This window comes from Poecile atricapillus, chromosome W (genome assembly GCF_030490865.1).
Source record: "Poecile atricapillus isolate bPoeAtr1 chromosome W, bPoeAtr1.hap1, whole genome shotgun sequence".
Classification (NCBI taxonomy): Eukaryota; Metazoa; Chordata; class Aves; order Passeriformes; family Paridae; genus Poecile; species Poecile atricapillus.
Window position 1 is genome coordinate 94,317,976 of NC_081288.1, and position 13,570 is coordinate 94,331,545.

At 43.6% G+C, this 13,570-nt stretch overlaps 1 protein-coding gene across 5 annotated transcripts in view; it reads left to right on the forward strand.

Annotated features, from left to right (window-relative positions):
- Positions 1 to 4,397: 4,397 nt before the first annotated feature.
- LOC131591645 (E3 ubiquitin-protein ligase KCMF1-like) overlaps positions 4,398 to 13,570 on the forward strand; it is a 122,350-nt gene continuing 113,177 nt past the window's right edge. For all 5 annotated transcript variants that reach the window (XM_058862571.1, XM_058862569.1, XM_058862570.1 and 2 more), the window contains exon 1: positions 4,398 to 4,557. Coding sequence is in view for 4 of the 5 variants with exons in the window: in XM_058862569.1 (XP_058718552.1) it covers positions 4,542 to 4,557 (16 nt within the window). In the remaining variant the exon portion in view is untranslated. The remainder of the gene's footprint in view (positions 4,558 to 13,570) is intronic.

The window sequence follows — 13,570 nt, forward strand, 5'->3', positions numbered from 1 at the left end:
AAATTAAAACAGACAATGGACCTGCTTACACCTCTCACAAATTAAGAGACTTTTTCAATGAGTGGGGGGTGAAACACACCACGGGCATTCCTCATTCCCCTACAGGGCAATCAATAGTAGAGAGAACCCACCAAAACCTAAAAAGAGTCCTTGATCACCAGCGGGGAGGAACAGAGATCATTCCTCCCATTGAGAGGCTCTGTAAGGCTCTATATGTCATGAACTTTCTAAATTGCTCGCCTACAGAGCCTGACCCCCCTGTAATACGGCACTTCTCTAACTCAACTCATGCCAAACTCACCGAGAAGCCGCCGGTGCTGATCAAGGATCCTGAATCACAACGGACATCAGGACCCTTCCCACTGATTACCTGGGGGAGAGGGTATGCGTGTGTGTCCACACCATCAGGACCTAAGTGGCTCCCAGGGAAAAATGTAAAACCTTACTTAGGCCCTACAAACCCTGCACCAGATTCAGAACTTTCAAAGTCTCCTGAGACCCACACAGGTCCAGAAAAACAGCAGCCCACTGCAGCCTGGAAGCGGAGATGTCGTCGGAGTCCACAGAACCGACCTGCCACCAGACCAACAACCAGAGGCCAAACCATCCTACCAGAGCTGCAACGAGACGACTGCCAACGTCACGCCTGACACCGTGACAGTACACAAGTCTTCTTAACTCCCTCCCCCTTCCCCTTCTTGCCCTCGTTGCCTAGCCCAAATTGCCAGCTTACACCCAAGTGCACCTCTGTGCTGCTGCTGGTGTTGGGTCTTGTGTTCCAAATACACAGAATAACCTTGCTTATAATTGGTGGTTTTGTTTTTGTTTGGTTTTTTTTTTTGTTTTTTTTTAAAAGAGGGGGGAGACGGGAGAGGAAAGGGAGAAAGAAAATAGCTCCCCCCCTCTCCAAAAATTAGAGCTAATCTTCTATGTCCTGTTGTAGAAAATGGAGAGCAAAACCATCCTTGAGTTCCTGATGTCCCTGATTATCTGGATGCTCCTGAAAACATCAGCTGTGGATGCCTGGCTAGTAGCACAGCCCCAGGAGAACGTGTGGATCACCCTCGCAAAGACACTCCAACAAGACCACATGTGCTTGTCCATGGGCAGTGCCACCAACCCTCTAGACCTTTTGCTCCTGGCCCATGGACATGGCTGCGAGGAATTTAACGGACTGTGCTGCTTTGACCTCTCCAGCCCCAGTGAAGGCATCCACGCTCGCATCCAGAGACTCCAACACACGGTCCAGGAACTCCAAACTGAAAAGGAGCCCCAGTGGCTTGAGGACCTTTTTGGGAACTAAGGGCTCAAAGGATGGGTTGCCTCCCTCCTCAAAAATATTTTTTTTTTTCTTGGGTTTTCCTAGTTGTTATTATCTTCCTAAGTATGTTTTCATGTTTTAAGAAGCTATCAGCTAACTCTCTAGGGGATGCCTTTTTAATAAATAAAGAAGTGGGAGTTGTGGGTACGGAGGAGCCCGCTGGGCCCGAGATACTGGCCCTCCCCTGGAGAGGAGATACTTCTCTGTAAGAGCGACACAATGTCGCTCCCAGGGGTCTTTGAGTTAGTTATGTTAAACTGTTGTGTTTCATTGGTGTTCCCCCCTGCTGTCCCACCCCGATACAGGTATCTCGGGCTTCCCCCCGCCCCTCTCCTTCCCCATAAATATCCCGGGTTTTCCTCTGTTCGGGAGATTCGCTGTTACCGGCACCCTTTGCCGAAGCTTTGCCTGAATAAAGGCTTGTGCCTCGGTGGAACGCTGGACCAGCTATCTCGTCCCTGCTTCCTGTGTTGCCTGCTGCCGCTGCTGCCGAGCTGAGCTGAAATCACTATACTATTACTGAGCTGAGCTGGAATCACTCGACTGCTCGAAGCTGCTCGCATGCGCTTCGGGCCAGCCTTTCTCAAGGCTGCTTCTGGAGAAGTCGCGGTGTTCCGGGCTTTCCGCCGCCGCGGCACCCACTCTCTCTACTTTCCCCTCTTGCCCTTCTCTTCAACCCCACACCTCTGTGCCTCTTCCCCTCTCCCCTTCCCTCCATTCTTTCCCCCTCTCTCACTTCCTGTCCACCTTCTAACTTCTCCCCATTTTCCCCATTTCCCTCTTCCTCTTAGCCCTCTCCCTACCACCTTTTCCTTCCCCCAACCATCCCTCCCCCACCTGATTGCTTCTTCATCCTCCCATGATAGGTAGTTTAGAATCATAGAATCATTAAGGTTGGAAAAGACCTTTAAGATCATCAGGTCCAACTGTCAACCCAGCACCACCACCATATTCACCATAAACCCATGTCCTCAAATGCCATACCCACGTTTTTTGAACAGTTCCAGGGATGATGACTCCATCACTTTCCTGGGCAGCCTGTTACAATGCTTTACAAATCTTTCTGTGATTTTTTTTTCTTAATATCTAATCTAAACCTCCCTTGGTGCAACTTGAGTCCATTTCCTCTCATTTTGTCACTTATTACCTGGGAGAAGAGACCAACCCCCACCTGGCTTCAACCTCCTTTCAGGTAGCTGAAGAGAGTGATAACATTTCCCTTGAGCCTCCTTTTCTCTGGGCTAAACAACTCCAGCCCCCTCAACCAGTCCTCATAAGACTTGTGGTCCAGACCCTTCACCAGCTTCATTGCCCTTCTCTGGACACACTCCAACACCTCAATGTCTTTCTTGTAGTGAGAGGTCCAATACTGAACACAGTAGTTGAGGTGTGGCCTCACCAGTGTGGAGTACAAATGAACAATCACTTCCCTGATCCTGCTGGCCACACTATTTCTGGTACAAGCCAGGTTTGCCATTGGCCTTCTTGGCCACCTGGGCACACCCTGGCTCGTGTTCAGCCACTGTCAACCAGCACCCCTAGGTCCTTTGCAACCCGTTTTCAAACCATTCATCCCATTTTACCTTTACAATTTATTTTCTAGACTAATGCCTTTTTGCAAAAGACAAAAAGATGTGGGGAAAGCAAACAGAGTTCTGCAAGTCACAATCTTTTTATTTTTCATCATTCTTTATAAGGTTCTGCCTCCTCCCTTTGCAACTATGAGGCTCTCACTTCACCGTCACAGTAATCAGGCATGCTACTGTTATCTTAAATTTATTATGGGAAAGCTCCTGCAGCAGCCAAGAGCTGTGCAAGGTTTGGAGCTCCCCTTCCCCATTCTGAAACACACATCCCTATCCTTTGTAGCCTAACACTACTAAGAGGCAGAATGGGGAAAAATGCACAGAAAAGTATGGGAATATCCCACTAAAATGGTTTAGTTCGCCTATGAAAAATTAGTATGTTACTGTGGCCACAAGGTCGCCCACTCTTAGCACTTTGCAGCCTAAGCAGAAACACTGAAAATTATCAAGACTAGGTAAAACCCACACATGTGCTGCGGTAGCTGTTGCAGGCAGGCCGGCGTTTACCTTTCTCAGCTGATTGAGAAGTTACCCAAGCACTCTCAGTGTTTCATGAGTCAGGCAGCCAGGACGGGGCAGGAAGCATCAGAGCATGTGTCACGGCTCGCTATGCCTCCCCAAATGACAGAGAGGGCTTTGCAAGCCATACTGGAAAAGAGAGGGAATGGGAAGTACCATGAACCACCTCGCTGAGCTTATCCCCTTCCTTAAGGCTGCTGTCGGGTTGCTGCCATTTCTCACTCTCTGGCGTCTTTACTAGGGGACGAGGGAGACCTCCGTGCACCCGCAGAGGCGCAGCCCCACCACTACAGCGGTGTGTTCTACAACAGGATCAAGCAGGGAGGCTCTCTCTCTGCCCCCCGTGGCACATGGGCAATTGTCAGAGGCCAAAATGGTGAAGGAGGCCGTGTCTCTGGTGAATACCAGGAGAAAGCAGTCTCTCCTAATTTAGAGGAAGAAGGGGAGAAACCCATCCAGTTACACATAAGATACGCTCAACTCCGCGGCTTTCTCTGCGCTGGGTGGTACTGATCCTCTTTTCTATTGGCTGCGTACTTACTCTTCCTTCTCGTTTGCAGTAGCAGTGGCTATCGGACAGAGAAGGAATGAAGAAAAAAGAGAGAAATAATTAAATATCCTAAATAAACAGGTAGAGAAGGAAAGAAACTGGGAGATCTTGATCTTAGGGCGGTAAAGAGCCGAGGGGTGCGAGCAGTCAGGTTTTTTTACAGTAACAACAGAAGAGGGAATAGAGGTGGGAACTCAGGAAGCGGGGTGTGGATTATAAACGGCGGAAGAGGAAGAGGGACCTACGATTCACTGTATCGTGGCGCCTGGGAAGTCACTGCTGGTGGATCCGCCCCCCCCGGAGGGAGGGAGGAAGAGAGAGAGGGAGGTGGAGAGATACAGGCCGGCCAGCCGGCTGGCTGGCTGAGGCCGTTGAAACAAATACCTCTTTACTTCACCCCGCCCCCCCCCCCCCCCCCCCCCCCCATTTCTTTCCCTTTTTTGTTGCATGTTCGCTTCGCGTTTGGGGGTCAGTGCGTAAAGCGGGAGGGACGTGGCCTAAAGCGACGCCTGAGCAGCCCAGCGGGAGCCTAGGGACAGGCCTGGGCAGCAGCCTCCACATTAGGATGTCCCGACATGAAGGTGAGAGACCCACGACCGTGGTGGGGGGTGGGGAGGGGATGTCCTTGAGCCCTGTACGGCCTCGCTTGTCGCTGTGTGAGGTGGGTCAATATGGCGGCACCGTCGCTGAGAGCGGGGCCTGTGGAGTCGGTCGCGAAAAGTGGCCATGGTGGGAGGAGGAAGGCGGCGGCCAAGCCTTGCTTTGTAGTGTTGCGGGAGGGGAGGCTGTGGTCGTGTACTTTATGGGTAGGCTCTGAGTCCTTTTTCTGTCGCCACTAAGCACGCATACCAGGGCTGAGCTTGCTGAGGTTGAAGGGCCTACTGCAGTTTGAAGTGGGCCTGGTCTCTGCCACTCCTCACTAGCCCGTGATTTGGGCCTTGCCTCGCCCCGGACAAGGAGTGTGTCCGAGGCAGATAATAGAGGGTAGGAGACAGAAGAGCTGTTTCTTTTCACTTCCTTCACTGTTTGAAAGATGAGCCTGAGAGGTGGGCCTGAAGGAATCTGTTTTGAGGGAAAGGAGGAAGGTGTGGGGGGTGGGTGGGCATCTGAGTGTCTTGCTGATGTGCCCTGGGAGTTCTGAATGGCATGATGTGAAGGGAGGAGTGCAGAAGAAGAGGAGGTGGGCTTGGCTTGATATGCTCCCTGTGAGGGGAAGTACCCTCAGGTTTCTTAGGGTATGGAGGAAGAGGAAAAGGGATTGTGGGGCATAAGGCTCGGGGAGAGCAGTGCTTGGAGGGAGTCGATGCAAAAAGGGTGGCCTGGAATCCAGAAGTGGATTGGGGTGTGGTCTACTTGGGTATCATGAAGATGGGTGAGGGGGTTGAATGGTAGGTGTAGAAGGAACTTATGCAGGTAATTGGCTGTGGTGTTGGCATTGGGAGAGTTTGTCTTGTTCAAGTGTAGTTTGTTTTTTGGTAGCTTTGGCAGGTTGAGAAATAATATATTCTTTTCAACTTTTGTATTTAAAAAGAGGAAGCATGCCAGTCTAGTACCAGCTTTTGTAGAGGTCATCATCTAAGTATTTTGTGTGTTTGTCCTTGTTTTTATTTTTGGTGTATTTTTCTTTGTTTTGGTCTTTTTTTTTTCCTATGGGTATATGAAGAGGATAGTTAAGGATTAATAAAAATATGAGGAGGATGGAGAGAAAAATGAAAGAAGGGAATTTATGTAGAGAGGAGTTATGTGTAAATAAAATTGCTTGGTTTTCTACCCCTTTTTACTGGTAATTGCACTAAAAATATTATGTAGAAGTTCTACCTTATATCTTGAAAGGATAATTTTTGGCTCTGTTAGGAACTAAATTTAGCACCTGTCTCCATACATAATTTTGAAACTCCTAGAGCTGTGAGAATAATCTTTTTAAAAAGAATTGAGATATCTTTATTTAATCTTGATGTTTCTAAAGCAATGTGCTGGAAGACTTCAATTTTTGGGAGTAATACTGACTTAGAGATGGAGGATTGGGATGATGGCTATTTGGTGTATAGCTAGAGCATTTTGTTAGTGTGCATGCTTGCCTAAGACTAGACTTGCCCAAATCTACTAATCCTTTTTTTCTAGTAAAGGTACTAAATCCTCTTGTTACTTTTCTGATTAAGATGTGGCGTATTGTGTGTTTGTTATTTGTTTATGGTGGTGTGTGTGGGGTTCGTGTTTTTGTTTGGGGTTTTTTTATCTTTGTTTTTTTGTTTGTTTTGGTTTGTTGGGGTTTTTTTCTGCTGTTGGTTTTTTTTGTTTTGTTTTTTTTCCCAAAGAGTGTGTGATAATTCAGATAATGAGGCAAATGTGAACAACAAGAAGTAAAGTAAGGGTTAATAAAAAGGTTTTGTGGCTTTGTTGGAAAAAGTACTCCATAAACTCCTGCTGTGATAGAGATCCATGGTATGTGATTTAAAGCAAGGTAGTAGGATGTGGGTTTGTTAGATTATACTGGTTAAAGCCACAAAAGTAGTATGATGAGTTGTGATGTTTTATTAAAAGAGAATTTTAAAAAATGTGTTCCTGATTGATAGAGGTTAGGTTTTGATTTTTTTCTGGTGTATGTTTTGTTTGTAGTGCAGGGAATAATGTTTTTCTTAGTCTTATCAGCAAAAATTTAAATATGGAAATAATGTTAAGCATGGTTTTGTAAAAAAATAGAAATGGATATATTGGTGTCCTTTGAAGTTGCAGATTTTTAAAAATTAAAATAGTTATATTCTAATAAACTGTTGATAGTAATGTTACATTGTTGACATAAATATCCTATATTAGGAAGGAAAAACTTCATCAAAACTGAAAAGATAAAGCTGCAGCAACAGTTGTACTTTTGTGATAGATTTTATAGGAACCTGGTTTTTCTTGAGTTTTCTTAATGTTTTCTTTTATTCCTCATTTAACACATTAATTTTATATTTGTTATAAGTTTTGGATAAGTTGCCTTGATATAGGGTCTGTGGTTGGCTGAAAGTTCTCAATCTGTAAGATGACGGAAGTTGTTCTTGCAAGGATAAGGTATAGGAGAAAAGTGAGCTTCAGACGTGTTAATAAATTGTATCACTGCTCTGTGTTTTTTTTATCAAAATGGCTTGGTTTTGCCAGAATCAGTTTTGTGATGGGGAAGAGTGTGTTTGAGAAGATAAATGCTGGAGAATTTGAAATTCCAGTGTCTTAGGCCTCTTAAATAAGTACCTGATGGAAGTATAAGCATACTTTTAATCAGGGTCTCTTATTGCTTTCTTTACTTTGTGGAGAGAAATTAAGTCCTGTTGTGATAAGAAGTTGGTTGGGAGACAGGAAAAGAGAGAATAAATTTAACCGTTGGCCTTTTGCCATTGACTGCTGCATACCTTCAAAAGTGGAATGGGTATAGAACTGGAGAAATTATCCAGAGTGGAGGATGTGAGGGAGGGGAATAGTGGAATAGAAATGTTAGCAAATATGACAATTATTTGAGCTGGAGTGATTAGAAGGTCTTCCAAGAAACTTTAGAAAGATCTAATGCTCAATAATGAGTGACACAAGGTGAGCAAAATTAACTTGTGTTGAGAGGAAAAGCAATATGGAAAAACTAACTTTTTGTGTACCTTAGTGTTTACTTCATCTGTATCAACTTGGGAAAGGTTGGGGGGTATCAGTGTGGATTATCATGCTTGTTTTTACTGCTACTGTGTTTATTGGTTAGATATGAAAAATCTTACTGCATTCAAGAAGCTGTTCAGAACAGTAAGGTTTTCAAGTTGAGTATTCAGGAGTTGGGATGTGCCAGAACTAGATTGTGCAGAGAAACCTAATTCAGACCTTTGAGCACATGCACTGTGAAATTTAATAGCCACATATTATCTTTGTTGTGTTCTACCTTGTCAAGGGTGTAAAGGGAAGGAGACTGTTGTATGTAGGGGAGGACCAGATGAGACATTGTAGAAAGTAAGTATTTCTGGGAGTTCAGAAGTGAGTACAGGCAGTTACTTGATTCATACCTTTTACAGTCTTTGGTTCAAGGTTGGAGCCCTTTTTGAAGATGTCAAAGTATCTTGAGGGTTTTATTCAAGTGATTAGGTTTGTTCTTTATTTGTGGCTTGCTTGATTGCAGTGCATTACATATTCATGAATAACCTGTGTGATGGCCTCCATGGTCAGGTCCACCCCTTGATCATGAGCCCATCTGTATGTTGCATCCCTTCCTAGATGTCCTGATGTTTCATGGGTCTGTTGGGCTATAAATAGCTCACCCTTCTGCTCCCAGTCCAAGTCTACCTGAGCTATTCCAATTTTGGCAGCCTTATCTACCTGTTCATTGTTTTGATGTTCTTCAGTGGCATGATTTTTGAGCATGTGAGCATCTACATGACTGTCCTGGTTTAGGGCAAATTTGAAGGAAGAAACCTCCGAATGGGGTCCCGCCAGAAAGCAAATTCAAGCGGCCCCTACCCCAACTGGTTCAGAAAAAGATTTCTTTGGAGAAAAATGGAAAAAAGCCTGTTTACTTAACAAGCAAAGTATCCACAAGCATAAGAAAAATGAAAAATATTAAACAATAAAACCTCTCACTGTTCAAACAGATGGCAAATTCAGAAAGTCCTTGTCGTGGAGTGTAGCTTGGCTGTCTTAGTCTCTTATCAGTCCCTCCGGTGCTGGAAAATGCTGAGGCCCAGGCCCCGGTGGGCCACAGACGTGAGCTCCTGGTGTTTTTCTGGGGTTTTGGTCCAGAGCAGGTTTGAAGAGTTCCAAGAAAAAAGCCACAGTCCAAGGAACTTCTCTGTCTCAGCTAGCTAAAAAACTAACTAAAAAGCAAAGGAGAGCTCTCTTCCGCTGTCTGTCTGCGCTGCAGACAACTGTCCAGAGAAGGGTGAAGTGCAGTTTCTGAAAACAAACTCCACGCTTCTTCTTTCCCCCCTTTCACTCTCAGAACCAGTCTTAAAGGTGCAGCACTTAATATCCAACATAAACAGAACAGATGATTGAGGATACAGGCATCATAAAGTCACCCCAGGACAATGACATACCTTCAGAGTAATTTTCTACCCATGCAGTGATGTCCTGCCACAATGCAGCAGCCCAGATGGGTTTGCCTCTGCGTTGCCAATTGCTGCTCTTCCATTTCTATAGCCACCCCCATAGGACATTAGCCACCATCCAGGAGTCAGTATAGAGTACAGGCTACTTTTCTGTCTCAGCAATCTCTAGGACTAGTTGGATGGCTTTCACTTCTGCAGTCTGACTTGACTTTATCATAGATGCCTTAAGGCTATTCTTAAAGTAGTTCTGTGACCCTCATGAGTCAAGCTAGTATTGGTAGGTGTTGCTATAGACATTTCAGATAGCTGCCTGAAGGAATGGAATCTGCAGAGCACAAATTATTAGGCTCAGTGCATGGCATCATATTGAAGAGATTGTATTTAAATGGTGTTTTCACATATATGTGTGGGTTTTATACTGTGTAATGGTGTGAGGGTTACTCCTTCTGTTTCTTGTATCCTGGAAGCAGGAATGATTTAAGCAGTGTGACCAGAAATCTGAATAAGGACCTCATCTCTGATAGGATTGTTGAGAATCATATGTAAAAATATGTCAGTCTATTCAGGAATTGAAAAACCCCAACACAGCAGTTTGAAATAATAATTGCTTGGGGGTACAGAACCGAATAATTTGTTGGAGGGTGCTGGGATGGATGTGTTCTGAATAACTGTACCAGATCAGCAGCTAATGACTTCTGTTTGTGATGCTTGTATTGAATTTCATGTTAAACTTGCTACAAAGACATTGTTCCCTTTCCTCAAATGCTCTTTGTTAATTAATGCTTTTGAAAAAAATGGATTTTTTAAACTGTAGAATAATGTGTTAAACCTCTATAAACTGCAAGAAGCTGTCTGCATTCTTTTTTGTGACAGTAAGGACTTGAGTCTCAGCTGTATCATGCAGTTATAGTAGTCTGTGCTGCTTTAGTTTCTTTTGGTTCAAACGAGGCAATAACTTTCAATTATTAGATTTATATAGTTCAATAAAAAATAAGTTCAGGAGGCTAGAGAAGTTGCATATAAACAGTAGTGTCAGGAGAATTAATCCACAAACACCAGAGGTTTATGTCCAAAAAGGAGACAGAGGAGTCCTTTTACTTTATTCGAATAAAGGGAGAGGCCATGGGGCATTCCCCTGGGGTCTCTCAAATTTTTGGAGGGTGCAGCCTCCTTTTTACCCTAATTTCCTGGCCATATGTCCCTTCTCTCTTTCCCCATAGGCTGAGGTATTTGAGAAGTACAGGCTTCCCAGAATGCCTGATACCTGAGACACCCCCCCCCCCCCCCCCCATGCATAATCCCTTCTTAATTCTTAACTCTTGTGGAATTCATGGTGTTTCCTCAGTGCCTCTTTCATCCTTCAGTGGAATCCATCCCATTGTTTCTTGTTATCTCTCAGTGATAGTTTCATCTTATCTCAGCAGACCCACAGCTTGTTTGTAAAGACAAACCTGTCATTCCTCTCAGTAGGGTTGGGGATCCTTTTGTTTTCTACCTGTGGTTGTTCTAAGGCCTCTGCAAATGGTGCAGAAGAAAAGCAGACCTGTTTTTTAGCTCTAACTTGAAAAAGTTTGAGCTATTTTTGTAAAATACATTCTGTGGTCAATATTACAATTGCTACACTAGGACCTTTGCTATACCATACCCCTCTTTGACAGGCTAATGCAAGATTTAAAAAGTTTTAGACATCTGTTGGTATTGTCAGGAGGCTGGTATGAGGTGCCGAGCTATTTCTGAATGAGTGTTCTGCAAAGCAGCATTACCAATGCTGTAAGGTGGTTACTGCTATGGAGTGTGTGGCAGTACATAGGAGGAAAACAATTCATGCTTAGGATCTCCTGCAGGAGTCAGCATGGGCTAAGATGTTGAAAAGTTTCTTTAAAGTAGTACTAGGTGTATGCAAGTTCTGTGTTACAGGTAGACTTACTCTATAGGCTAGAGCGTCTCCCCAAATGCTACCTTCTTAAAAATTGCTCTGAAATTAATTGATGGAATATTAAGCTTATGCCTGTGTATGCATAATTTTTTAGGCTAGAGAACTGTGCTGTCTTGATGCGGTAAAAGAGCAAGGGTGATAGAGTTGTATGTTTCTGTCATGTATTCTTAGAAGGAAACATGAGAATACAGCACATGGGTGAGACCATCTTATGTGCAGCATCAAATCAAAGAATACTTTGGACATCTTTCAGTAGATCAGGCTGCTCAAAGCTTCATCCAGTCTGACCCTGAACACTTCCAAGGATGGAGCAACCTTCCAACTTCTCTGGGCAACCTGTTCCAGTGTCTCACCACCTGCTTTCAGTTCAAAACTGTTACTCATTGTTCTGTCACTATAGGCCTTGGTAAAAGTGTCTCTGTCTTTCTTATAAGTCCCCTTTTAACTATTGAAAGACCATGATAAAGTCTATCCCAACTCTCTCAGCTTTTCTTCATAGGAGAGGTGTTTCAGCCCTCTGAACCCTTTTGTGGCCCTCTTGGACTTCATCTAACAGGTACATGTCTGTCTTTTACTGGGGACACCAGGGCTGGACTCAGTACTCCAGGTGTGGTCTCACAAGAGCAGAGCAGAGGGGGATAATCATTTCCCTTAACCTACTGGCCAGGCTTCTTTTGATGCAGCCCAGGATACAGTTGGCTTTTTGAGCTGCAAGCACATACTACTAGCTCATGTTCAATTTTTTATTCACTAGTATCCTCAACTCCTCTGCAGTACTGCTCTCAATCCATTTATTTCCCAGCCTGTATTGATCCTGGGAATTGCCCTGACCCAGGTGCAGGACCTTGCATTTGGCCTTGTTGGACTTCATGAGGATTCCATAGGCCAACTCCTCAAGCCTCTCAAGGTCCCTCTGGATGGCATCCCTTCCCTCTAGGGAATCAACTGCACCACTCAGCTTGGTGTCATTTGTAAACTTACCAAGGGTGTACTCAGTCCCAGTATCAATGTTATTAATGAAGATATTAAACTATTTTGGTCCCAATAAAGATCCCTGAGGGACACCACTTGATGTCCACTTGGACATTGAGTCGCATGTTATGTGCATCTCATGTTTTTAAAGAAGGTGCTAACTACTGGAGGTCCATTTCTTGTGAGGGTGAGCATTTCCTCACAGGCATTTGACGATTTCAGATTGCTCATAAATCTACTGAGCAAAAATGAGTCTTTTGAATGGCTGTTGTGGTTTAGGAATGGTACTCCCCAATTTAGTACTCCCACTAAAATCACGCTGCTGTTCGATAACCCCCTCCCTTTTCCCCCTGCCCCCTTAAGGTGGCTGGAAGGGAGAATTTGAGGTACAAAAGGCAAAGATCATGGGTTGAGATAAGAACAATTTACTGGAAACAGCAATGAGATAAGAAAGGAACAGCAACAATCCTAATAGCAAAAGTATACAAAAGAGAGAGTGATTCACATGCAAAAAAAAAAAAAGCTTTACCACCAAAACAATAAACAATGCCTGACAGCTTTCCCCCCACCACAGTTTTTTTGACTGGAAGGAAGGAACCCTTTCTCCTTGGAAGCCTCAGAGTCCTGGCCACACCCCCTCCCAGCTACTGGCCAAAACCAGGTCAATGGCATTTGAATTAAGCTCAATAGAAAACAAGATAAGATCTTATAAACTAACTTTTCTAAATTTTAAAGTTGGAACTGTTTGCTCTTCAGTATTTCAGCTGTCATATCTCTTTCCTTGAGATACTTCTACACTGTTACCTCGTGGGTTTTTTCTGTATTTTTAGCATGTCGCCTTTGTTTATTATCTAGGTTTTCTTCCCGAGCCTCTGATTTCCTTTCTACTTCCTAGTGGTCAGTACATGTACAAACATACTATGCTTGCAGCAAGACAACACTGGACCTTTCTTTTGAACTAACTTAAAGCATTGTCTTTCCTCTTAGCTTTTATATGCAGATCAGAGACATGCTTTTCCTGTTTTGTGACATTATTGTGATCTCTGGACTGGTATTTTCATGTCCTAACTTCTATAGGCAGTTTTTACCATATTGCTCAGTTGTGAACCTCAATCAAATCTATATTCTCTCCTGTTATTTATCAAAACTACTTGGTCTTATTTTGCTACCTAGCAGATTTTTAAGTCCAAACTTCTAACTTGTATCTCAGCTATTATCCAATTTCTTTAGCTAAATATTAGATTTAAAAAAATCTTGCTTCTATGAAGAAGTGAACAAGACTAAAATATACTGACTTAAAGATCAAGGGGAATCTTAGATAATTATGATTTTTTTTTAATGTGACTGCATCATATAAACGGCATATTTGACAGAGTAGCTGTTTCTTGATTTCTAGCTATATTTTAAATTTCCTAATTATCAGTAATTTTGTAAGCTTTTCTAATAGGTAGGTCACTGAAATAATAATTGGTGTAGATTTGTCAAACCTATTACTATTGTTGACCCCCTCAACCTGTTAAAATATTAAATAATATTATATTATTTTGTGCCTTTTCTTTTTGTAGTTGTACCTTGGGGTCTGAGTATAGAATTAGGAATCATGAGATCTGGATTTTGATGCTCTCTTTA